Raw genomic sequence first — 27523 nt, 5'->3', positions numbered from 1 at the left:
CTAGGTTCACACTTCCTAAGTGGGGATTTGGGTTGTAGTGCAAGTAATTGAGCCCCAAATACCTAATAACCTGGTAGTTACTATTTTTAGAGGAACTAACAGCATGCCTGGCCACTGGCGCCGACCGGGCACAGACGGGCGCAGACAGGCTTGCCTTTGGCGCGCCCCAGCGGCGCATCTGCTGCGCGCTCGGTGAAGCATCCGATGAATATGCCCCTTCACCGGAACCGGAAGGGGGTAAAGGCGGTGAAAAACTAGACTGCCAACCCAAAAAATGGCGTCTAGGCAAAGTTATACCGAGGGACAGTGAGCAACAGAAGAAACTCTTTCCAGGGCTCTTTCTGCTCAAACGGGGAGCACCGCGGTGGACCGAAGAGTCAGGGAAAGTGAAAAGGAACAAAGAGCTTCACAACAACAAGGTGCGTAAAAAATGTCAGTTCAATAAAATCGGGTAAAAACAGTAAAAGAATGGCGCGATATAGCACCCAATGAGGCAGGAGCAGAGCAGCAACTAGCGTCAAAGGCAATTCATTTAAATCACAACAGAGGTGCAGAGTAGTAGGCAAAAAAGTGTTTTTAAAATATGTTGCCGTAAGTTATTGAATGGGTATATAATTTTTTTCTTTGAAAACAATTCACTAATGTAAGACCTTATGTCTAAAAATCTAAACGCCCTTTAAGAAATATTCATCTTTTTAAGACCAACAAACAAATGAGTTTAAGTATGGCGATGAAGCCTCTGAGGAGGCTCAGGATGGTTTAATTTTAGGGGGTTTTCTCCTTTTATTTTCTGTCTATTTTATGTGCTAAAGAATGACTCAGTTCAAGGCACACAACAATTCTGTTGTTCTAAACATTCTTTTTGATAACTGCCTCGAAAAAAGAGCGGATAATACTGATTTAAAAGCTTTTATTTTTGGTTTTCCAAGCCTCTTGGAGTCAATTTTACTTGTCAGGGTTTATGAGGCTAATGCCCACCCATTTTTCATGAGCACCATCCAAAAAAATATTTAAATGATTTTTCTGTGATTTCACAAAATGTTTTTACATTTCACAAACCACATGACAGACACAAAGAGTCTTGGTACAGCCAGGAGGTATGTGTGGGGAACAGAGATTGGATTAGTGTGTCAGCTGCCCCCTACCCCAGCATGCCGCAGACGTTTTATAGGTCTTGCACCTAGGGATCGTGCAGCGAGAGTCCTTTTGTCAGGGTTTTCAAAATGGACCTGGGAAATGCACACGCTCGTGCGTGGGATTTTACCTTTGTGGCCTGCTATTGGCCTTTCCCTCTGTGTTCTTTAGTAAAATAGCACACAATAGGCCAGAGGCTGGTGCATAGCTCCGCCCCTGGCCTATTCGTGTATTCGAATATCGCCCCTTCCCTTTCCTCCATCACCCCTAACTCTTTAATGGATAGTAGGCGGCGTATATTCAGAGTCTTATTTCTGCTTGGGATGAAGCCCGTTTGATCCTGGTGTACCAGGGATGTCATATATGGGAGCAACCTTGTTGCCAATAGTTTACTTAAAACTTTAAAGTCGTGGTTCAGCATCGACAAGGGTCTATACGCCATGTTCTTAAGTGGAGATTTGTCGGGCTTCAGTAGCGGGATTACCACCGCCTCTCTAGTTGTGGTTGGTAAGTGCCCCCTCTCCCTGCCTCCGCATACATATCTGCTAGCCTGGGGCTAATTCTTCTTTATACGCTGATAAAATTCCTTGGGGACACGTACATCAATTCCCTTGAGAGCTTTAAGGGGTCCCTCTCATTATTTTCCCTTTGATTTGTAGCCAGCAGTGCCCCCAACTTATAACTATATAAACCCCCCAACACCCCCTCCCCAGGACAAGTGAGAAACTCTTCCACCACACAAACTACGCTCTGGCGTGTAAACAAAACAAGTGTCCAAAGTTTGGGTGGTGAGTAGGCTAGTGCTCACCTGGAGGGAAGCCTTCCCCACCCCACCGCCCGGGTCCCCCTCATCCAGTGTTTGAGCATCAGATCACCTGTCCCAGGCCCCTCATTTACTCATATCAACCTCTAATCAGGTCGCCTCACCCCCCCTCTGCCCAATAGTCCTGCAAGTACTTATGTGCTATATGTCCATCAGATCATGTTGTCTGCCGTTCTGAGGTCACTTCAGGAAGGGTCTGGCTGGCCTCTTCCACGGTACTCAAGCTGGCATCAGATTCTGAGTCTCTTGGGTCCTCCTCGGATAGGGAGGAGGTGCCTCGTGTTCTATGGTCGCTCAAGGACCCTATCACCGCCACTGTCCTCTCCCTGCCTCGCCGAGATTCTTCCATTGTTGGGAGACACTTGGGTTTCCCCCCTTTTCAGGGGGTCTCAAGGAATCCTTCTCTGGGTGTTCTTGTTCTTCACTCCTCTGTTCCTGTGGCCCCTGCTCCTCAATCCAGTCCCACACTTCTTGCGGTGTAACAAAGAACTTGGTCCCCCCGGCGGACACCATCCGGAGCTTAGTCGGGACCACCATAGAGTATGATATCTCCATTTGTCGCAATTTTCATTTAGCTGTAACGAAGGAAGCTCTCTGCTTCTGCACTTCCAGAGAGAAGTCCAGGAAGATCCGAACGGTGCTGTAATCTATTTTGAGATGACCTTTAAGTCGCACTTGGCTCAGCACGTGATCTCTGTCCTTGTGAAAAAGGAGTCTCGCCACCACTGGCCTCTGTGGCATCCCAGGCGTGAGTCCCCTGCCAGGAACCCTGTGTCCCTGCTATAGGGCAAAATAGGGCAATAGGCCCTCCTCCGCCACCTCAGTGCGGATCCAGTTCTCAAGGTAGGCCATATTGTTTTCTTTGACTTTTTCCGGCAGACCTATAACTCTTATGTTGTTGCATCTTGCCCTATTTTCAGTGTCCTCCGCCCTCAACTCCAGTACATTCACCCCTTTTTTAATGTCCATGAGTTTGTGGGTACACGTGGACAGCTGCGGTTTCAAGTCTCTAACATCTCCTTCCACTGACGTGACTCGATCTGCCAGCTTCCTAAGATCTTCCTGCAGTAGGCCCAAATCCTCCCAGAGCCTGTCAATTTTGGATTCAATGGCCGTTATTGATTTTTCTATGGCCTGCAGGATATCATAGAGCGATGGGTCTTCTTGGGTTCCATTCCCTTCGCTACGGGTCCCTGTATGCAGTCGCGACCCTCCAGCATCTTCCCCCGCTGGTTCCTGCTGCTCGGTATTCCGCCATTTGGTAACTCTCTGCATAGTGATGGTGACCCTCTGGGGAGGGCTTCCGATCTCCCTGTCTCTCCCAGTCAGGGCTCGTCCAGGGGCTAATGCTCCCTCTATGTCTTCTAGTTGGTCACTGCTGTGGCTTGTGTCCTCAATGTGCGCCTCCTCCTAGCACCCTCTGTGCCCTTCTAGACAGCGTGGCCTCGTCACTCCACTTGCTCCTGCATCAGTTTCCCTGAGCCTCCCTCAGCCACTGCTGCTGCCATCCAATCGTTGCTGGGGCACAGTGCTGTCTCTTGATACTCAGCTTGCAGCGCCTGGGCTCCCATTAGCGCTATCTGCCCACCTACCAATACGGGCATACCATCCTGCCTGGTGCCCCTCTGTGGAAGTTTGTTTTCGCCATTGTTGATGCAGGTCGCTCATGTGTAGCGCTTGGTGCGAGTCCTCCTCTCACCTCGTGATCTCACCCAGCCCAGTCCCTCCATGCACAGAATTTCCCCAGTATTCTGTCTCCTCTCTGCCCTCCAAGGGGGCGCAGGTCCCAGCTCCTCTGGTCCCGATGCCCTGTGGAGGAGTGTGTTGCGACGGTCACCAGCGGGACTGCCAATGCTCTCAGCTCACTGCTGATAATCCCCTAGGTGCCTTGTGTTATCTCTAGTTCAAGTTCAAGTTCGGGCATTTGTATAGCGCACTACTCACCCAGAGGGTCTCAAGGCGCTTGGGAAGGGGTTCATTATTTGTCGAATAGCCAGGTTTTAAGTTCTTTTCTGAAGGAGATGTGGTTTTGAGTAAGGCGGAGGCGAGTGGGGAGTGAGTTCCAGGTCTTGGCCGCCAGGAAGGAGAAGGATCTTCCTCCCATGGTGGATTTTCGGATGCGCGGGACTGCGGCGAGGGCTTGATTGGACGATCTTAGTTGGCGGGTGGGTTTGGAGAAGGACAGTCGAGTGTTGAGGGATTCGGGTCCAAGATTGTAGAGGGCCTTGTGTGCGTGGGTGAGAAGACGGAATGTAATTCTTTTGTTGACGGGAAGCCAGTGGAGGTCTTTTAGGTGTCCGGTGATGTGATCTTGGCGAAGGATGTCCAATATGAGTCTCGCTGATGCGTTTTGGATGCGTTGGAGTTTTTTCTGTAATTTTGCTGTGATTCCGGCGTATAGCGTGTTACCATAATCCAGTCGACTTGTGACCAGTGTGTAAGTGACAGTCTTTCTTGTCTCGAGGGGGATCCAGCGGAAGATCTTTTTGAGAATGCGAAGTACGTTGAAGCAGGAGGATGAGACTGTGTTGACTTGTCTGGACATCGAGAGAGAGGAGTCTAGGATGAAGCCAAGGTTACGTGCATGGTCTGTGGGTGTGGGTGCTGTGCCCAGAGCGGAAGGCCACCAAGAGTCGTCCCAGGCAGAGGGGAAAGATCCTAGGATGAGCACCTCCGTTTTGTCTGAGTTGAGTTTTAGGCGGCTGTGTTTCATCCATTCGGCTACTTCTTTCATGCCTTCGTGAAGATTGGTTTTGGCGGTGTTGGGGTATTTGGTGAGGGAAAGGATTAATTGGGTGTCGTCGGCGTAAGAGATGATGTTGAGGTTGTGTTGGCGCATGATGGATGCGAGTGGGCTCATGTAAACGTTGAAGAGGGTGGGACTGAGTGATGATCCTTGTGGAACTCCACAGATGACTTCAGTGGCCTCTGAGTTGAATTGGGGAAGTCGGACTCTCTGAGTTCTCCCAGCTAGGAACGAGGTGATCCAGTCCAAGGCTTTTCCATGTATGCCGATGTTGCTGAGGCGTTGTATGAGGGTGCTGTGGCAGACTGTGTCGAAAGCGGCGGAGAGGTCGAGTAGAATGAGGGCCGCTGTTTCTCCGTTATCCAGTAGTGTTCAGATGTCGTCTGTTGCTGCAATGAGGGCGGTTTCGGTGCTGTGTTTGGCTCGAAATCCGGACTGAGAGGGGTCGAGGGAGTTGTTGGATTCAAGGAAGGCGGCGAGCTGGCTGTTGACGGCTTTCTCAATGACTTTGGCCGGGAATGGGAGGAGGGATATGGGTCGGTAGTTTTTAAGTTCAGAGGGGTCTGCTGTGGGTTTCTTCAAAAGGGTACTGAGTTCGGCGTGTTTCCAGCTTTCTGGGAAGGTGGCAGAGTTGAACGAGCAGTTGATGACATCACGGAGATGGGGTGCGATGATGGAGTCAGCTTTGTTGAAGATGTGGTGGGGGCAGGGGTCGGTTGGCGAGCCAGAGTGGATTGAGTTCATTAGGCAGATGGTGTCTTCAGTGGTGATTGGGTTCCAGGCGCTAAGGTTGTTAGTTGGCGGAGTAGGATCTGAGGGGGGTGGGGAGGGTTGATCGCTGGGAGTATTCTCGAAGCTGTTGTGGATGTCGGCAATTTTGTTGTAGAAGAAGGAGGATAACTCATCGCAGAGGTCTTGGGAGGGAGTGATGTTGTTAGATGCTGCGGTGGGGTTGGTGAATTCTTTGACAATGTTGAAAAGTTCCTTGCTGTTGTGAGTGTTGTTGTCGAGACGATCCTTGAATGCTGATTTCTTGGCGGATCGAATCAGTTGGTGGTGTTTGCGGGTGGCTGCCTTAAGGGTGGCCATGTTGTCAGTGGTTGGGTTTTTTCTCCATGTTTTCTCCAGGGTGCGGCATAGCTTCTTGGATTTTTTAAGGTCATCATTGAACCAGGGAGCCTTTTTGCTGGCTGATTTGATCTGGTGCTTTTTCAGGGGTGCTAATTCGTCAGCACTGTGCGTGATCCATTGCTTGAGATTGGTGGCCGCTTGGTTTGGTTCCAGTGAGAGGGTGAGAGGGTGGGAGGGTTTTGGTTGAGTGATGTGAGGAGTTCGTCGGAGGTGATTTTGTTCCAGTTTCTCCGAGGAATAGGTTGTGGGCGGTTGTGGGTCAGGGTGGTTTTGTAGCTGAAGTGAACACAGCTGTGGTCCGTCCAGTGGAGAGCTGTGGTGCGGTCAAAGATGTGCTTGCTGGAGGTGAAGATAGGGTCGAGCGTGTGTCCGGCTATATGGGTGGGGGTGTCAACAAGTTGTTTGAGTCCGAGGTTGGCCAGGTTGTCCAGAAGGGTGGAGGTGTTGCTGTCGTGTTTGTTTTCAAGGTGGTAGTTGAGGTCTCCTAATAGAATGTAGTTCTCGGAGGCGAGGGCATGTGGGCTGATGAAGTCCGTGAAGTCATCGCTGAATTGAGTGCGGGTACCTGGAGGCCTGTTAATGAGGGTGCCTCTAAGTGTGGTCCTAGGGTCGGTGTGGATCTGAAAGTGGAGATGTTTGGCGGTTGCAAGATTATCGTCGGAGCTGGTCGTGATTTTGATGTTGTTCCTATGGATGATGGCGATGCCTCCTCCTGATTGATTGGTGCGGTCTTTTCGGATAATCTTGTAAGCGTCCGGTATGGCTATGGCGATGTCGGGTGCTGATGATGTGTTCATCCATGTTTCTGTAAGGAAGGCGATGTCCGGTGACGCAGTGTCGAGTAGGTCCCAGAGTTCAGTTGCGTGTCTGTGGACCGAGCGGGTGTTAAGCAGGATGTACTTCAGGTGGTTAGAGTCGGTGCTGTGTATGGAGGAAGTGGATTTGGTGAGGGTCCTGAAGCAGTTGAACTTGCAGGAGAGGCAGGCGAATGGGCCGTGGGTACGTCCTGGGATGGCTTCGCAGCATTGTGGTGTGCGTCCGGGGTTGAGGGCGAGGAGAGTTGCGGCATCATATGTGACTCTAGTGGGTTGGGTGCGGCGGGGACCAGGGGGACAGGCGCTGGGCGCGGTCCAGGCGCGGACGGGCATAGACGGGCTTACCTTTGGCTTACCTTCGGCGCGCATGGGGCGCGACCGCTGCGCGAAAACGCATCTGTCATAAATGGGTGGTGAGGGGGGGAGGGGCGAGGTAGGAGCAGCTGGGAGGCGGGTGCGTGGTGGAGGGGGCGGGCTCCGGGCACAACAACACCAATAATGGCGGCTGAAACGGAAGCGCCGACCGGGTTGGGGGAAATTGATTAAATATTTACGCGGTGGTCAGCGAGGCGCCTGAGGAGCGGAGCACACAAGCAATGGGTCACAGCAGCAAATAAACAAACGATCGGCAATGCGAGCAAGCACAGGCACTCAAAATCAATGAAACAGTGCAGGCAAACAATACAGGCACTTTGAAATAATAAAATAATGCAGGCACGGTCAAGCGCTATTAATATCAACAGAGCAGCGCTAACGATACCCAGGTAGAGTAGGCAGGAGAGAGCAGGTACGCCTGAGGGGTCCCATTCCACGATCGCCAAGGCCTTCTCTCTCTGTAGCTTGTGGCTGGTGTTGGAAGCCGCACGTAGTTCCGACCCTCCGTTCCTCTGGGGCTGCAGATATGTGCTCCCACTGCCTCTAAGGCCTCATGACTGCCGCTATCTACCCCTAGTTAGGCTGCTGTCAGCATCTTGCCTGACCTTGAGGTTTCAATTTTGTGGTATCAGTAGCAGCCCGGGCCGCCTCCAACAGCCAGTCCTCTGCCCCCAGCGGTGAGAAGCATGTCCCAGCTTGTTCTTTTCCCCTGGCACTCAGGGTACCCCAGTGGGCGCCTTCCGGGTGTCTCCCTCCTCCGCTGTATGACCTCGGCGATTCCCGCATTGGCGCCACCCGGGCCCCTCTTCTTATCACCTCCTTACTGCTCTTTGGCTTTGCAGTTGTGAGATCCTGGTTCTCCATCGCTCCATTCCTGCAAACAGCTCTGCTGCCTATTGCTGGCAGCCTCCAGGCTCACTTCGGGAAGAGGCTCTCAGGTCACAGGAGCCATCTTGACGGACCTCTCGGCTCCTCCATCAGGTTCGATTTTTCCACAGAAACTTGCGTATCCGCACCTTCCTTCCATCCTATTCCGTGCCCCTGCCTTTCAGGGGTCGGGTAGGTTACTTATGCTGAGGGCTCCCCTATAGCGGGCAGGATGGAATTAAATAGGGGAACACCCGCGGGAGCTCCGGTTCAGGCTCCCTGCTCCATTGGGAAGCTAGGATGGCACTAGCTTCCCGAATTCACACATGTATTTAAACCGTTCTGCTGAGCGAACCCGGTGGATGAAAGGGGGCTTCATCGTGGCTATTGAGGACCTACTGTATTGTTTCATTCTCATTCTGTCCTGTGCCTTTTTTTTTCTTGTTTTTAGCCCAAAAGCACATTGTATGAGTTTGAATGTGAAGTAGAATTTTAAAACTGCATTTTACCTAATTATACTCACCTCTCACTGATCTGTGGGGGGATTGCCTTTACTGCTGGAGGGGAGCAGTGAGAGTCGCTCGGACCGCCAGTCTCGAGTTTGTGAAGACAGCGGCCATTTTTCCCCTCAGGATTGCTAGAGCTGCCATTCTGTGTCAGTGCGCCCTCTAGCTTCCCGTATACACACATGTATTTAAACCGGACCGCTGCTAGGACCCGGTGGATGGAAGTCTAGCGGTGGGTGCTTATTTGACAGGGGGCCTCGTCTTGGCTATTGAGGACCTACTGTATTGTTTTATTCTCTTTCTGTCCTGTGCCGCTTTTTACGTGTTTTTAGCCCAAAAGCACATTGTATGAATTTGAATGTGAAATAGAATTTTAAAACTGCATTTTACCTAATTATGCTCACCTGTCACTTGATCTGTGGGGGGATTGCCTTTACTGCTGGAGGGGAGCAGTGAGAGTCGCTCGGACCGCCAGTTTCGAGTTGGTGAAGGCAGCAGCCATTTTTCCCCTTGGGATGCTAGAGCGGCCATTCTGTGTCAGTGCGAGCTCTAGCTTCCAGAATTCACACATGTATTTAAACCAGGCTGCTGCGCGGATGCGCTGTGGGCGCACCAAAGGCGCTAAAAAAGGCTAGCGCGTCTACACCCGTCAGCGTCCCGGAAGTGTCCAGTGCCAGCCACTATGCTCAATTGCGTACTACTGGTAAGCATCAGCTTACTTATAGCATGTCACAACTCCACGCTTTTAACCTTCCCTCTAGCTGTACTGCACTGAACTTTGACAACCAAGGTTCCTTGGGAGACTCATGTACGTCTTGTAATTTCATTTTTAGGACTCACAGACTTGTACCCCGATATTACTCTGAACTGTTCTTCCCTTTTAAAGCAAAATTCATTAATGCACGCTCCCTCCCAAAGCTTTCGAATTAAATCTATGATCTATTAGGGGAGGAAGCTTTCGATGTTTTGTTTTTAACTGACACCTGGCTCACAGATTCCTCGAGTCCTGACATTTGGTCAGCTGTTCCCAAGGGCTATAAAATCATAGGGAAGGATAGAATTGGGGATAGAGGTGGAGGGATCGCCATTATTTTTAAAGATGGCTACACTTTGACCCAGTTTCCCCAGGTAAATATGGAGGCGGCAGAGATACTGGGGATTACCTTTTCCCTATCACCCAAACAATCACTTACCGGGGTCCTTATATACAGACCCCTAGGCACGTCTGCAGGTTTTGTATCCGCATTTACATTTCCTGCACCTACAAGAATTCTCTCGTACTTAGTCAGCCGACTAGGTGTGAGATACTGAGTCTTAGTCCTGGTTAGAAAGATTATAACTGCATGTGGAACATACACAGTTACAGGATGTCCCATAATGATGGATTCACTCTGCTCAAGACTCATGCAAGTTGCAGCTACTGCTTTTAGACATCCGGGCAATGCAGCTGCCACTGGGTCTAATGTGGACGAAAAATATGCCACAGGACGTCACACTAGTCCATGAATCTGAGTCAAGACTAAAAGTGCACAATTATCTTGTGTGTCACAAAAAAGTGCAAAATCTTTTGAATAGTCTGGCATTCCCAATGCTGGAGCTGTACACAGGCAGTCTCATAAATTTACAAAAGCAGTCATGCTTTCATCATCCCACTCTATTGGGTCCTTGGCTCTTTTCTTTGTCATTTGTATCAGGGGTTTTGCAAGGACTGCAAATCCCACAATCCATTGCCTGCAATATCCTACAACTCCAAGAAACCTTCTGATCTCTTTTTGTGTTTGTGGCAAATTCATGTTTTTAATTATCCTGATTCTTTCTGAGGTAACTTTTCTGACACCTCTCTCTATCTGATGCCCCAGTTATTTCACTGAGGTAGCACAACATTGCAATTTCTCTGGGGACACTTTATGTCCTCCTTCACCCAGATAATTCAGTAAAGCAATGGTATCAACAACACAGTCTTTTCGTGTTTTAGACGCCACCAAAATGTCGTCTATATACTGAACCAAGACTGACTGTCCAGGTAGTACTACTGACTCAAGGCACTTTTTCAAAATCTGATTAAAAATCGAGGGGCTTTCTGTGTACCCCTGAGGGACACGATTCCAAACATAGACATGACTGTCGAATTCAAATGAGAAAATAAATTTGCTATCTGGGTGCAATGGAATCGAGAAAAATGCGTGACATAGGTCAATGACAGTAAACCATCCAGCTTCCCACGGTATCTGATACAGAATCACTGCAGGATTTGGCACGACTGGACCGCAAGGTACAACAATCTTATTAACCTTTCGAAGGTCTTGTACCACCCTGTACTTACCACTCGGTTTCTTTATACCAATTATGGGAGAGTTACATGGACTTCTCATTACTTCTTGCAGAATGCCTGCTTCCACCAAACGCTTTATTTGTACTGCAACACCTGCCTTTATTTCTGCACTCATTTTGTACTGTTGAGTATTTGAGCAAACTGTGTCTTCTTTAAAGGTTACTTTTATTGGGTCAACATTTGACATTAGTCCTACATCCTTTCCAGTAAAGTCCCATACCTCTGGTTTTACCGTCTGTTGCAGCTCTTCTGGTAAGTCTTTTATTGTCATTCTTTTAATTTCTGTCTCTGGTCATGCTAACATTAACTTATAAATTCCGTCTTCGTCTGGGGTTTGAATTTCAACACCATTTGGAGTGCAAAAGATGGTGCAATTAATTTTGTACAACAAATCTCGTCCAAGTAGGTTTACAGGACTTGAGTCACAGACAACAAATCAATGCATTTCTTTAAAGTTCCCTATTCTCACTTCCATTGGTTCTGTAACTGGGGTACTAATTTGTTTATTAGAAATGCCCACTACTTAGATCGCTTCTCCCGAGAAGGGTAGGTTTGGAATGTCTGCTGTTCTCACAGCAGAACGGGGAGCACCAGTGTCAAACAGAAAGGTGACATCATTTACTTCAACCTTTCCTTCAATGTATGGCCCTGACTGGTCTACTGGCAAGGAGGCGCCAAGCATGCACTCCTCGTCCTCCCCCCTCAGGCACCGTCAGTAAGTTTCTTCACAAAAGAATGTATCATTCAAAGGAAATTGTGAAGTTGCTGCATCTCTCTTTTTCCTTCCTTACCAATTCGAAGTATCTACACTCTGTTGTGCTTTGCTCCTGTAATTTTTTTATATGGCATAGGTGCTGGGGGTAACTGATTCTGTATTACCTGCTGCTGGGTCTTCCGTGGCACCTCATTCTGGGTCCGTGGATTTAAATCATTATTTGGCACATTACCATTCTGCACAGCCTTACACTCGTCCTTCCAGTGCCCCAACTTGCCACACCGGTGACAGGGGAACTTCTTCTTAGCATCCTCCCTATTGAATTTCCCCCTAGGCCTTCCTCCACTTCCATCACCCTTATTCTGGTTGCTAGTGATCTGGTTTAACTGTTGTTCTTGTTACTCTGCTAATTTTACTTGTGCCCACATGACTTTCTCTTTCAACTCTTTCCGCTTATTTTCTAGCTCATCTTCACAATATTTTGCATATTTAAGGACCTCATATATGGGCTTAGCCTGCCAACAAATTTTATTGTCTTTAATCCATTGTGAAATTTCTGGTCTTAAACCTAACTCAAATCAATCAATAAAATGTGTCATATCCTTCATATCAATGTTGTCTAATCCACTGTATTGTTTAAATGTCTGTAATAAATGTTCATAATAAGAATGAACTGACTTGTCTTTATTCTGAGTGGTTCTATCTATTTTCATCCAGTCTGTTTCCTTTGCAGGCACCTTTCCTTTAAGGTAAAGTATTACCTGATTGTATTTTTTCATTACATCCTCGGAAGGTGCCCCTGTCTTTGGGTCTCTTGGGTACTCATCGCTAGGCCAGTCAACAGCAATTTTGCATTCTGTCCACAAATCTACGGGAACTACAATGTCAAATAATCCATCTAAGTCTTTCAAAAGACACTTTGATACCTTTACAAATCTCTTGACTTGTCTGTACCATTCTACATGTTTTTCACAAAGTTTTGGGAAATCATTCGTAAATGACAAAATATCCTGTCGGGACCATGGAACATGCACATAGCCTCCACCTGGTACCTCTCGCATGGGACATCATTTTTCCACCTTCTTTGCTTCTTTTAAAACATACTCTGATGTCATTTGTCTTGATCGAACCTCTTCCTTCTTCTTTGCCCAACTGGCTTTCCATTTTTCTAGTTCTCCCCATTTTTGCAACAGTGTCAGCAGCTCTCTTATCTGCACCTTTTTTCCTGATACATTCATGTTCTCTAAATCTTTGTCAGAAAATTCTACTCGATATGGTTTCTGCAATACTTTAGATTTTCCAATGTCGATTCCCATGCTAGCTGCAGTGTCCATTAATTTCTCATGAAACACCCGTGTATTCCTAATAATACTTTTACAGATGAATAGTAATTCATCCTCACTTAGGGTATTTACCCTGTCCATTTCCACATTTCCAGCCATCAATTCCTCTATTTCGATTCTTAATTTATATATATATCTAATGGCTTTGGCTGTGTTTTTGTTTTTTTCTATTTCTCGTGTCCATCCATCTATCTCTTCAGGAGTTACTACAGTGGCACTTCTCGTACCTGAGGATGTCTCTATCAGGACTTCTCTTGAGTTTGAAGGAGTGGTCTTTCTCATTGAACTACCTTCTGGTTCTCTTATTGGTAAATCCATTAAGGAGATAACTGACTCACATTCGCTTGCTTGATCATCTGTTATCAATAGTTCCTTTCTTGGCTGTACTACTGATGTAGTTATAACCAGAGCTTTTGGACTGGCTTGCTTATCTCCATACAAAGGAACAACTAGGCCAATAGTTACTGGAATTGTCAAAGCTTTGGGACTTGTATTTAATTGGGAAATTGTCTGAATTAATTCACTTCTCTGTTTATTCAACGCTTCCCTTTCTCTCTCTTGCAATACCCTTTCAATGGAGGTCTTATGTATCACTTGCAGAATTAAAGGCGGTTTTAAATACGGGGCATTTGGATTTACCGTACTCGGTTCTTCATTGTAAGGCGGTGGATTTTTCATTAATAAATCCTCCATATAATCATCGTCTGAGTCACCACTAGTCATTAAATGTTTTTTTTTCCAGTCCTCTTACCTCCTGTGGGCTCTTCTAAAGTTAGTACTGGATATAGCCCTTCCACTAATATGTTCTGTCTCCATTGTTTCATTTGTTTATCTTTGGAATCTCGTCGAACCTTTGGGTAAAATGTACTCAGTCCTTTGTCAATTCTAGGTCTGTCTCGCTCAAAAGCCTCAATCTCCCATTCTTCTAGTGCCTCATATTGCGTTAATCTAGGTCTAAGATGTAAATCATTCATTCGAGTCCTTAAATTAAACAAAATTCTTCCATTAAATGTGCCTTCTAAGGGAAATGCCAGAATTCCATAATCTTTTGTGTATTCCACCCAGTTTTCTAACCATACACAAGAGTGGTAACCCCTGTCAAACATCATAAATGATGCAGGAGTATTCAGAGGTGGAATAATGACTCCTTCTCTAGTTTTAATGGGCTTGTCTTTTTTAAAGTAATTCTTAACTCTGTCTACAAGTGAAAATGTACCTTTACTTCCGTACATATTGCGAGGTCTGCCTCTTATCATCTGATCCCTAACAAACTCTTGGTATCTTGGATCAGGTCGAGTTTCTGGATGGCTTGGATGCCACATACATTTTGCAAAAGTTCAAAGTGTGCGAAAATACTTATTTCTATTTACTAAATGCTTCCAATACTAGCGCGTCTTTTATTTTTCTTCATCCAACCAACACTACGGTTTCAAAATAATTTCAACCAATAATTGCTAGGCTTTTCCCGTGAGATGAGTTCCCACGCTCCTCTGCTCACCCCTCCTTTACAATGCTATCTCAGCTAAACGCCCGCTGTCTTGACCAATATCAGCGCGGCTCTGAGTGACGTCTGCGCAGCTCCGCAACGGACTCCCTCCTTCACAAGGTAATGCGAAACTCAATTCTTTTATTTTTAAATTGCAGATTTTATTATTCAACAATGTAAATACATTCGCCACTGTACCCGAGTGACTAAAAAGGAAAGATATATTTCACTGCAAGTAAATCCCTTCCGTTTACTTTTCATACACTACGAGTAGATCCCTTCCGCCTACCCTTCACACAAGCATTAGAGAACCTGCTACTCCTTTAGACTTTATCCACTCCGGGAATATATACTAAGACCAAAGTTTCACCAGCGAACCCCTTTGCTATCAATCAAGCTCAGACAACCCTGCTACTCCTTCCGTGTAACCCTTTCTAGGTGATATCACAACAAACGTTTTGCCAGCGAACTCTTTGCTATCATTTATTCACACATTCATACAGAAAACCCTAAATAGTGCTTCCAGTTCTGCCAAACCATGCACTAACTTCCTGCGGGTAAGTGACCTCACCGCAATGTGGCTTCTATTTACCACCCGCTATTCTGCCCCCGGGAATTCCAGACAAAACACATAACAGGTACGAACGATTTTTGTTAATACATAAATTCAATATAGCAGCATCAAATTCAATAAGATTTAAAACATTTCAAATAATATCACATTTGATCGATCAATAAAATATGAACCTTAACCAATTAACTAACTACCTAACTTTAACTAATCCCTAACCATACTACTGCTACCAAAAAAATATACTGATAAAGCGCGCAGGTCACCCGACTATAAATTGTACAAATACTAACCTGGGCCCATAATTCAAATACACATTTTATTCAATCAGGTAACCCACACTCTACTACCAGTCTATTTTATTCCACTTATTCCTATACCGTTGACTTACCAATCCTTGTCACTGGTACCTATGACCTCATGGATCAGGGAGTTCGTTGTAAAGAAGGCAGTCAAAAATACATTAACATTTGCACTCATATAATAACCACAGACTCAGGGTAGGTTCAAACTCTTTATCTAATCATCATCAAAAGTCATGAGCCATAGATTAAAAGTAATTAGACTATCAATAACCAAGATTAGAAACAATGTGTAACTATGCAAAAGATATATTACGCCAACCATTTAGTAAGTTTGAAATAAAAGGAAGGTAAAACAAGGAACATGCTATTTTCAAAAACAGACTTTCGCAAGATAGTGGAACACGCTAATAAATCGCAAGACATTGAATTTCTCATTTAAAAGGGAAGGGTAAAAAAAAAAAAGGAACATATGCAATCAAAGCTTTGCAAATTCAGGGAAGGTAAAGAAAAGGACGCAAATTATATTGACAATTACCCACACAGATTTATATTTATCTAGAATGGTGTGAAGACCAACCCTGGCCACGGGTCAGTTAAAAGGACAGAAGAACCCCCAAAGATTTCAGTGCCAGTAGGCGAGCAGGTGCAGATTGGAAAATCAGGACAGGATAACCCCAGAATTTGGATCAAGACCGGACACCAAAGGTTAAGACCAGCACCTGCAGTTCAGTTGCAACACCTGCGCTACTCCCTCTCTGCAAGGAATCAGTCAAAAACCCTGATTAGGTTACAGCATTCACCAGCAAAGTGCTTCGCCAGCACTTCAACTTCCCAGAACCCCAATTGGGTTCTCGAACCTCCCGACAGAGTGCTCAGCAGCCCTCTGCTCTTAGTCACCTATTGAGTGTGTTGGGTCAGTGACAGGTCAGCTATTCAGACAAGTCGGACAATTTCTCTAGCTAAGCCTACGCTAGTTATACTGTTTTCCAGGTCAGTGTACCAACCCCCAAATGTTGCAAGTGTAAGGATCCCCAATTTTGATTGGACAAAGGAGGACAGATCATCACACCACCTAAATTTTAGACTTTTGCTGTCTCCTATTCAAATTTTGTTCCCGCCCATCAAACTTCAGGTTCTCGTGACGCTTTATTTCTCCCAACAATGGATGTTCTATTGACAATTACAATGGTATTATTTAGAGTTCATCGGGGCAAGTTCCCAGGAGCATCTTCTAGTCAGTCAGCTCCTTGGCAATAGTCCAAAGGTCACTGTCCTCGAGACTTGAGAATTTCGCGCAGCCTCAGTTTCAACAAAGATGGAGTACATCGTTACGAGAAAGGCCAGTTTTCAAAGTGTAACATGAAATGGAAAAGAAACAGTTTTAGAACACAGAATAAATGAACACACTGTATACCATGAATCTCTACACTATACCCATTACTTTATAATAGACTATAGCATTAAGATTAGGCAGAACGAACAGCTTAGCATAAGCAGCAGTGCAAGACTCTCGCATGTGAGAACACAGAGCAGCCATATTAGCTCTAGTGCGCAGAAGCAACAGTTTCCCTCAAAGCTGCGAGTACGTCATGTCACGTGGGTATGACAGACGCATGCGCAGACGAAAACCCCGCGTAGCAGCAGCCATTTTAAATGCAAGCGTATTAGGATTAGTAAAACACATAAGCAAGCTTCACTCAGACACCCAATAATTATATAAAAGGGCAAATTAGTCAGACAAACATGTTGATTACATAGTTAGCGTTATTCGAGGTTCATGATTACAAGCAAGTCACTTCTCGTGCGAATCCTTGCTCCATCAGATGTGTTTTAATATTCAAGCTCTATTTTGCATATTTTTTAATTGTCCTTTGTGGGTATAAGATAGAAAACTTTTCACGACCTGCACAATGTAGTTGGTGTCTGTGGTCACTGTTCGTACCGATTTACATTTCAATGGTAAAGGGGATAGCAATTAAGCCTCCTGCTCTGAAGTAGTCTGTAGCATACTGTGACAGCAGCAGGTTTGTGTAGATCAACTTGCACCTCTTAGCTCACTTTAAAGGATCTAAGGAGGGCTGAAGAAGGCATTATCTGATGTACCAAGTCCACAAGTGAAACTGGGAATTCAAAAGATGTAGATCATATAAGTATATTGGTTGTGGAATCAACATACTTAGAAGGTTGTCTTGCTCCTGTCATTTGTGTTAGAGACCTATGTGTACATAAACTGTACACACTATGATTTCTGTCCCCTAATTGAAGTCTATGTGAATTTGAAGTATAATCTGCAATCCATCAGCGTAGAGTTAGTATGATGCCATTATCTGCAATGATTTTAAACAGTGAGAACATGGAGATTTAAAGAGGAGTAACCTTATACACTCTACATCTCACTTCCAAGCATTCAGAACAAAAGACTCCTGGTCTAACTGTGAGCCACTTCGAAGATTGTTGGCGATATCCAGGAAAACACTGAACTTTTACATCCTTTTTTGTTCAGGTTTTTAAGCTGAATCTGGTTATTAAACATGTCTAAATCTGAGGAAGCCTGAATTCTACAGACAACACTCTTTACAATGTTCTTAGCCAACAGAATATGTGCATGTTGTTCCATTGAAGACAGCTGGGTGTGGAAGATGTGTGGATTCAAAAAAGAGGAAGTTTAAATAAGTTAGGAAACTGTCGTGTGTCTTTGTCTTCACTTTGTTGTTCACAAACTACTGAACAAATGACATAGATCTTCTGAAAAGAGTTGCCCACATTATCACTAAAATTGTCAGTGACAGATTATGCGATAGGAGAGAGACTTGCAAATCCATGCATGTATATCTGCAAACTGCACTTTGTTCCTTGCAGCTGTGCAGGTGCAGACTTCCTACATACAGATCCAAATTTAGGAACACGTCCTGCAAACCGAAGGCAAGTACACTAGGTAGTGGAGGTTCTGCTAAGCCTGTTTGAGTGAGGCACTGTTTTGTTATGTTTTACTCATTTTAGTTACTTGAGGCAGGGTCTCCTCATCCGAGCGGACCTCCGGTCATTCACCCATGTAGGTCAGAGAATTCATTTACTGTACAAATCCTAAAAGTCAAATCCAAGCAAATGTGAAAAGTTTCCTTTATACCACTAATTTACCAATGAAACCATATACATCATTGTTAATATCTTGTAGAAGCATTGGTTTACTGGAGTCTGCAAGGCAAAAAACGCATCTTGTTTTGAGTGTAGAGTCTGGTGTATCCCTCTTTGAGTGAGGAGGTGGCTACAGCTGTAATGAGACATTGAAAGGAATGTGCAAAGTGGGCAATTGCCCAACGCGCACTCCTTTCAAGTGCCCCCCATGGGAGGGTGAACTCTCTTTCTCTCTATCTTACCTGTGTCTATTTCTGTATCTTGACCTGACTACTACACTCTACCTATGGATACATCTGATACTGTTTCTCTTTGCACAGTGACATCTTCAGGATTTTTGGTTCCCAGAAATAACATATTTCATGTTTATGTAACCTCAAAGCTGAAGTTTTAATTGGCATCAACTGGGCAAAAATGGCAAAATTGTATGTGGACATTAGTTGTATGCACACACGGAACATTTGAAGTCATGAGTTTCTTTTGTGCCTTTGCAGAAAGAGGTTTTTTCCCAATTTGCACATGGGTGGAATGGAAAGAAAAATTGTGAAATGGGATCTTTCAGTGAGCGGATCAATGTCCCATAGATCAATAGTATATGTCCATTTGCAATAGTTTTTTCTGAATGAGAATAAGAAACCGATAAAAGAGTAGATTGAAAATAAGTTTGTGTGTTTTGATGTTATTTGAATTTACTGAAAGCACATATTTCACAAAGGCCCTCATTCCAAATTTGTATCACCAAAGAACTTTGGTTGTTGAAAGTCCCTTAGAGTGAAACTCTGGGGGAAATGGGGAAATACTAATTCCCCTGGTAAATTATTATTTCTTAGGGGGCCCTAAGGTTTCACTTGTAATCCCATGGTAAAGGCACCCCACCAGAGTTACTGGATTCACCTGGTATCAGGAGAAATAATGGACACTTAAAATAAGGCACAAAGACTTGTTTTGTGCTGTTGAGAAAGGCGTCATATGAGAATACTTTTTTAGTTTAGCTTTTACCGGTCTTCTGAGATTTTACTGAAAGAAATGTGTGATGACAGGGAACTACATATTAAGGCTTTCTAAACAATAATGCTTGCCTAAGCCCCATCTTTCTTAGTTGAAGGATTTGTAGGATCAATGACACAGGATATCTTTAACTGTACTGTGAAATGCATTTCTTGAATTTATTGGTGCGGAGAGAGAGTAGGAAAACTATAGGCACAACCCATAAAACAAAACCATATTGCCACACTAAGCCAATAGAGGAAATGAAGGTCTTGCCTAGTATATCCCTAGTTAATCTAGTTTATGGAAGAGAAGAAGAGAAGACAGAATGGAAGGCGCACTCAAAGGAATTACGTAGATACTTGTGGTCTTGATTTTTCTTTTCTTTATTTAGGTAATTATACCAAAAAGGAAATACACAGCCAACGCGTTTCGTTACGTGTTGTAACTTCGTCAGGGCTAGGTCTGTGATGTGGATATGGAATGGTAAGGTAGACGTGGTATGGAACAGGCACCGTAAAAGGGTACCGAAAAATCTGAATAATATGCTGGGTAGAGCTGCTCAATATGCCTGTTTCCAAAAAAAGTAAAGCATGGCCTGCCACCGTTGGTGGAGATCGATATTGGTAGGTACAGAAATCTTGTCACTGTAATACAGCTAAAGGTGGTTTCTATACCGAGGGTCGCTCAGCAACATGTGTAGAGCTCCTATATGATTGGTACGATATGTGCTCAAGGACCGCGTCAGAAGTCAAGATAGCGGCCCACTGGACATGATATTCTCTCCAATAAGGGTTGGCGGTCTCCCGGCACGGTAACACAGGTTTGAAGCAAGATACCTGTTGCTTCTGTTAACATAGTTTATGGAAGAGAAAGAGCTAAAAGTCTAGAATAAATCTGAACCAGACAACTTAGAATACGTACTAGACTTCAGTGTTCACCTGGACCCAGTCATCAAAACTGAAGATGAAGAAAGGAGGTCACCAAAATCAATACCCAAGCATGGCCAAACTTAGCAAGACTGGAGACATCTTATTTGAATTTATTCTTGAGGACACTGAATTGTAGACCACTTCCTCGTCAAAGTGGTTCTGTGGGGAGTGAGCGAGTTTGGGGTCTGAAATCTTGATGGAGTAGCACACTATTGAAAGAAGGGGCCGTTCTCCCTGGCATTTCACACCACTTCATCTTTGACAGAGAGTGGCTGTGGCATATTAGTGCTACCTGACAGTGCACTGTTCCGAAGAAAGAAGCCTTTTGGTAGCAGGAGACAAGGTGAGAGGAGCAACCGTCACTGGCAATGGGGAGAAGGAAGCATGCCTCACAAGAAGGAGGATACACAGGAGCGGTTTAGGGTAGAGAACTCTGGAAGCCTGAAACTACTCAACACACATTGCAGAACACCTTTCCTCCACTGTCACTCACGTTCATACCTATTGAGGAAAGATGCAATTAACCAAGAGGCCAGGTGACAGGGTCCCACTCTTTTTGAGTGTTGGAAATGGCCCTTTTTGCAGGATTATCCCCAAACTGTTTGCTTCTTCCTCCTATCTTTCCAGACCTGGTTGCGTGGGTTTTAGGACTCTGGGCACTTTACCAATGCTAAACAGCGCTAAAGTGCATATGCTCTCTGTAAATTGTTTTATGGATTGGTGTTTCCATGATTGGAAATTTGATTTAATTGTTAGTCCCTAGTAAAGTGCACTGAGTGTGCCAGGGCCTGTAAATCAAATGCTACTAGTTGGCCTGCAGCACTGATTGTGCCACCCACTTGAGTAGCCCTGAAATGGTAATTCAGACCTGCCATTGCAGAGTCTAAGCACAGTTTGTAACTACCATGTCGACTTGGCCAGTGCACACACTTGCCAGTCCCTAACCTTACCTTTTTGTACATATCATCCACCCTTAAGGTAGGCCCAAGGTACCCCTGTGGGCAGGGTGCAGTGTATGTGAAAGGTAGGACATGCCCTGGTGTGTGTGGCATGTCCTGATAGTGAATTACGGCCAATTTCGTTTTTCACTGTTGCAAGGCTACCTGTTCCCAATAAGACAGAATGTGGAGTTTGTCTCTAACATCTTATAACCATAACTGGCTCGGGGAATTAGGTAAGAAAATAAAGTTTAGTATGCCTGAATTGAGAATGTAGAGATGCATCTTTTAGTGAAGGTGATTTGTACATTCTTCGTTTGAAAATACCACTTTTAGAAAGTAGGTATTTTCTTGCTGAGTCATCCCGTGTGCCTCTGCTGGAATGTGGATTGCCTGTCTAGGTTTTGGATGACAGAAGGCTGGGGAGCAGCACTGGCTCCAGATAGTCTAAGTGGGCCAGGAAAGGGCTGAATAGACCTAGGCTACAATTGGGGAAGGGGGAGGAGATATCCAAGCACCTCAAAGGGCCTTGTCTGCCTCTGACAATGCCGTCTCCATCTCCCGCCAGGAAGTCACACCAGAGAGGCAGAACTGGTTCTGGCTGGTCACAGACACTCTCTACCTAAGAGATCAAAGGATTTTGGGATATAAATATTGGGGCATAGACCCCTGAACTTTAAAACTCTTTTGGATCAAGAAGACTGCCAAGAAGAAAAGCTGGAGAAGCTGTGAGGATGGACTGCCATTTTACTGTGTGCCTTGCTGTGTGGCCTGCAGTGGCTGCTTCTGCCTAGGGCAATGAAAGGACTGGACTGAACTTTCTGCAATCTACTTTTGTGAGTTTCTCCAAGGGCTTGAAGTAGAGCTTGCTCCCTGTTCAAGAAGTCCCAGGAACAGCAAATACTTCAAGCTCTTCTGCCCTCTTCACTGGGGACTGTGTGTTTTGTGCTGCAACAGAGGAAGAAACAACCTGACATTGTCTACGATGCTGCTGCTGACTCCGTGTCCTGAAGGCACCGTAGAGGGCACTGCGGCACCGTGACCCTGGTCTCACTGATGCCGCCACCGAGCCGCTGCTCGCATCACGACCTGAGGGTGCCGTACTCCACACCACCTTGCTTTGCATCGACGCCTTGGTGTCCCCAATGACACTGCTCCACGCTGAAATCTACGCTGCTGCTTGCACCGTGGTTCGAGGGCACCGCTCGTAAAGTTACACGACACACCGCTCTCAACCCGCACCGCAGCCTTGGCCTACTGACATCGGCACTAGCAACTCCAGTTCGTCAGCCGACGACAGTGCTTCAGCCAAGATGCCGCTGCTGCTTGCAACGTGACCTGTCAGCACAGCGATGAGCACCGTCTTCACCTCGCACCGTGACCTTGGTCTCACTGATGACGCATCTGATGCCGCCACCAAGCCACTGCTCGCACCACGACCTGAGGACACCGTACGCCGTACAGCTGCACTTCACACCGCAGCACCCGACGCCTGCTGACGCCAGCTCTCCTGACTTCAACAGAGGGAGTTCGACCTGCAACGTGTGTGACTTCAAGGGCCCTGACGACTCCTGCACCGACCTCCAGAACCGACGCTTGCGGATGCCGTTCTTTCAGAAGCTCAACGAGAGGTCGGCGACGCCCTGCATTTCTAAAAGATACTGTTTGCGGGTCTTCCCAACACCGTAGCTGGCCCGTGATGCCGCAGTCAGCCAGAACTGTTTGGATTTGTTTGCTTACAATGCCGTGATAGCCCCGGACGGAGCTATTGATATCATGGAACTATTGTTCAAGCATATTTTGATCATTTAAGATTTTTAAGTAATGTATTGTGGATTTGTGTCGTTTTTGGTCTTGTCTTGAATATATAAAAATATTGGATATTTTTCTAAACTGGTGTGGTGTCCTTTTGTAGTGCGTACACTGTATTACTGTTGGTTATGTGCAAATGCTTTACACACTGCCTCAAAGATAAGCCTGACTGTGCATGCCAAGCTACCAAGGGGGTGAGCAGGGGTTAATTTATGAGTGTAACTCCCTTATCCTGACTAGAGTGGTGGTTTCTGCTCGACTTTGGCACATGCCCTAGCCGACCAAAAATCCCATTTCTAACAGTGAGAATATGAGAGTTCTTATTGTTGCTAGACTATTCTCAGGCTGTACAGAAGAAAAGACTTCTTCAACCGACTCCTTACCAGATTAAGTATATTGGAAGTGTATGATGCTGTTACCAGCCACAATATGCAAGATTGCAGAGGGAAAATCATGGTACTTTCTGGAACTGGAAGAGGTCTAGAACTGGCTAGGTTGCTGAGCAAGCTGGGCCACTGGAATGTGTCTCCAGCAAAGACTGATAAAGACTGCAACATGAATTTAAAAGAAGAAGGAAGCCAAACAGAAAATTAAGTCCTGGTGACTGCTGCAATCATATGTGACAAGATTACTTCAGCAGAGGAGGGATTCCAAGTAGGGTGTAAGGGCAGCAAGGAAATAAATGAATCAAGAAGGGTAGAGACTCAATCTGTCACATACTTGTAGAGTGCACTGTAGCCTAAAGGGCATCCTGGCACTGCTTATCACCAGAATGCCTCAGGCTCAGTACTAATCCAAATGGTTGGTTGTTGTGCTGGGCTGCTATCAATTTCGAAGTTGGGCCCACATCAGAAATGCTAGTGCGAAACGGTACAAAATAAATGTTTTTGCACCATTTGAACAGGTGGGGTGCTCAATACAGAAAACCAAAAGTGAATGTAGTGGGTTGAGAGTGCCTTGGGCACACTTATCTGCCTTTGTAGATTTGAGGCATCCAGAACTTGTGATACTCTTCTTTATCTATGTTTACAAGTCAAGTTTATGGTAAAGGGCCTCATTTTGACCTCGAGAATCAAAAGACAGGTCCAAATCAATTCAGATGTATGCACATATCTTGGAAATTGTGTTAGAAACAAAGTGGCTCCATGGGAGATATTACTCAGGAGGAGGTAAGGTCGGGCCTTATGCTATTGAAAAGGAATAAAGCTCCACATCTTCATGGTTATTCTGATGAGGATTATATGGCAATCTGCACTATTGTGGTGTCCCTACTTGAGTAGTTGTTGTACTTCCTTTGGGGGTTGGCTTCAGTCGATGGATTTCTACTGTCAGACTCATCACCACTAACCTTTAGATCTGAATGTTGTAGATTGAATGTGGTGAAACCTGCCAGTCTCCTTCCCCATTGACAGTGCCAAACATGCCTAAGTCTGTGCTTAGAGCTGAAAGTAAAGAAGGGGGAAGAGGAATAATGATATCACAGAAGACACACAAGAGACATTGTTGGTTTGTGGTCACACAGCTAATCTGACCCAGTGTAGGTTCTGTCAGATTTTCTGCAGTCTCTCTGGAGTGCTGACTTTTATACTAAAAAGAACACAAGATTACTGATTTTCTCCTTTCTTACAACAACCTAAAATACAGAATTTTTTTCATTGCATTGAAAGCTGGTTTAGAAATGGTTACTGATTTGCAATTCGGAAGGGGCATGTATTGGCCGCTTCTTCCAAATTGCGATTCTATAACGTGTACCAATGATTTGCGAATGCAGTTCCGGTTGCAAACAATTGATCAGCTACCGGCTCACAAGGTAGGGTAGTAACTGATTTGCAAAGGGGAAGGGCTCCTTTTCAGACCCCTTAACCATCACAAGAAAAAGTCTCCCTCTCGACCTATATTCCTTTTTCACTTGATTTGACACAAATACAAAGCGTGAGCTCAGAAACCCTTAATGACAAAGTACTCAGACAGTTAACAAAAATATATATTGTTTTATTTCATTTCTTTTATCAAAAATGTTTTCATCATTATTCTGTATTTTTGTTTCCTCTATATAAACAACTCAACACATTATCCTTCAGGTAATAGTATAATCACATCTTAGTGGAAAATACAGTAGAACAATAAATAAAGAATATCCCCAGGTATCATATTTTCCCCTCTTCTCTCTGACCTTGATTGTTTTTTCAGAGGGGGTCCCTAACAGATTGCATGGACCCCTTAACCTTTATAAATCATGGTGACAACTTCAGGTGATGAGGCAGTGCTCCAGCGGGCCACTTTGAACTTTCACTGATACATTTTTCAAAATGTAAATCTTTCTTTTATAACAGGCCCATTTATTTTAAGGAAATTAGACTGGTTTAAAAAAATGTTTTCCCTTTTGAAATACAATGACCATGATGGGGTTCTGCTGCCCCTTGCAGAATACCATTCTTGTGATTGTAACCAATCACAGGAGGTCGCAAATTGGGAGAAGCCAAATAACTGTGAATTAGGGAGGTCATTTTGTAACCCGATGCTAGTCCTTGTTTTATGAACCATCCTATTGTGACAGAGGTTGGTTCGCAAAATGAAAAACTGATCAGAAAAAGTCGGTGTGAAATTTGCAATAGATTTTGATGACTAATTCATCTGGCCCTTGAAACTTTAATTTATTACATTTACAACAAAACACATCTGCAATGGAGATGCATCTTAGCAGGCTAAAACATAACATTCCTGTATGTACTTGGGAAGAGGTTATCCATTTAAATGAAAATAATGTATTACTATTTCTATCCATGGTGAACGTTACATCCGATCTAGCCTTATTGGTAAAGCAAAAACTAAATGTTAAAAATGTTATAAGCAACACCATTTATTCCAGATGTTTCATGTTAATCTGGTATTGATACACTTGGAAGGTTATGTTCCTCGATGGCGCTTCTCACCCTAACATCATTTAAATCGGCTGATCTGACTGTGACCCCTGGATCTTTCTGCTTCACTTTCAGATGGTAAAAGCAATTCAAGTGCTGCGGATTCACCTGCTGGAGCTGGAGAAGGTGAACGAGTTGTGCAAAGACTTCTGCAACCGTTACATTACTTGCCTCAAGACAAAAATGCACAGTGACAACCTCCTCAGGAATGACCTTGGGTGTCCATATTCACCTAACCAGCCATCCATGAGCCTTCATTCGCAGGTAACAATGATAAATATCCCCTTTCCATTCCTTGTAGAAAGCTATTGATGCAGTATAATTCCTGAGGTCATTCTAATCGTAAGAATTGTGGAAATTGTGGGACAGATATGCAAAGCATTTTTGTGTTTGCAAATGCTCCGATTTGAAGTTTACGATCCCCAAAATGCTTTTTTACAATGTACTAAACCCCTGTTAGTCTTTAGTATACTTTCTCTGACTCCTAAATATGGTTTAGAAATGGATACGGAATCTGTATTTGGTACTTAGTACATCTGGCCCATAGTGTGTCATGCATACCTTCTAAACAGTCATTCCTAACCAGATGTATTGAAGTTATAGGATTGCAATAGCGGTCATAAATCGTTGACAAATTACTGATTCCAAAGTTGGTGTGCTAACCCATTTGTGTAATCGGAGAAGGGCCCCTGGGTACCCTTCCTCTTTGCAAATATAAAAATAAAAAGTTTGCTGGGAAGTAATCAGTGGTCCAGAAGACTACTGTCTACTCTCAAACACACGTTGAATAGTTTTAAAACCTTTTCTTATTATACACAGCCCCTTTCATTTAAGGAAAACAGGCAGAATTAAATATATAACCGCATATTACCAAGGGGGTTTATCTCCGCTTTTTTGGCTTTAAAAGCCAAGAAAGCGGAGATAAAATTATCTCCCTATTACCTAGCTGTCGCTAACACCAGTTAGCGACAGCTAGTAGGAGATTTGGGCCCCACTTTGCATGTCAGTGATATTTATCACTAATGACATGCAAAGTGGGCGTGCCAAGATGTTAGCGACTGGAAACAGTCGCTAACATCGCTATCTCCTTTTACCAACTTTTGGAGATATTCGCGCTAAGCGCGAATATCTACAAAAGCTAACACCAGCCCTGAGCAGTTCTTAGCCATGTTATCCAATGGGAGGTGGATAACATGGCTAAGAGCATTAGCTCGGTAATGCATGAATATCGCTGACTTTTCAGTGATATTCATGCATTGCGGCCGATTTTTATCGCATTTGCGATAAACCTTGGTAATACCAAGGTTTATTTGCGATAAAAATCGCCGCAGCTGAGCGGTAAATTTTTGTCTCTAACCAAGCGATAGCGATAATTATCGCTATTGCTTGGTAATATGCCCCATATTTTTGAAAAGGGATTAGAGACATGGTGGTCTGCCGTGATAGCCACCAATTGTAGTGAGTTGCCATTTGCAACCTACCTTATGAATATTGATGAGATAGGTTGGAACTCACTACTATTCAGATTTTTGTGAATCAACCTTTTAGAACATTGGTCACTTCACAAAATTCCACACTGGTTACAAAATTACTGAATGCAGTTTGTGATCTGTAATTTGCGAACAGTAGGGCATATTATCAAGGGGGTT

The 27523-nt window shown here is 44.8% G+C and overlaps 1 protein-coding gene across 1 annotated transcript in view; it reads left to right on the top strand.

Moving 5' to 3' along the window:
- PKNOX2 (PBX/knotted 1 homeobox 2) overlaps positions 1–27523 on the top strand; it is a 1229177-nt gene that overhangs the window by 577664 nt on the left and 623990 nt on the right. The window contains exon 5 of the mRNA XM_086957319.1: positions 25950–26138. Within this exon, the coding sequence (XP_086813445.1) occupies positions 25950–26138 (189 nt within the window). The remainder of the gene's footprint in view (positions 1–25949; positions 26139–27523) is intronic.

Source organism: Lissotriton vulgaris, chromosome 2_1 (genome assembly GCF_964263255.1).
Source record: "Lissotriton vulgaris chromosome 2_1, aLisVul1.2, whole genome shotgun sequence".
NCBI lineage: Eukaryota > Metazoa > Chordata > Amphibia > Caudata > Salamandridae > Lissotriton > Lissotriton vulgaris.
This window is presented reverse-complemented; position numbering and strand designations above follow the sequence as displayed.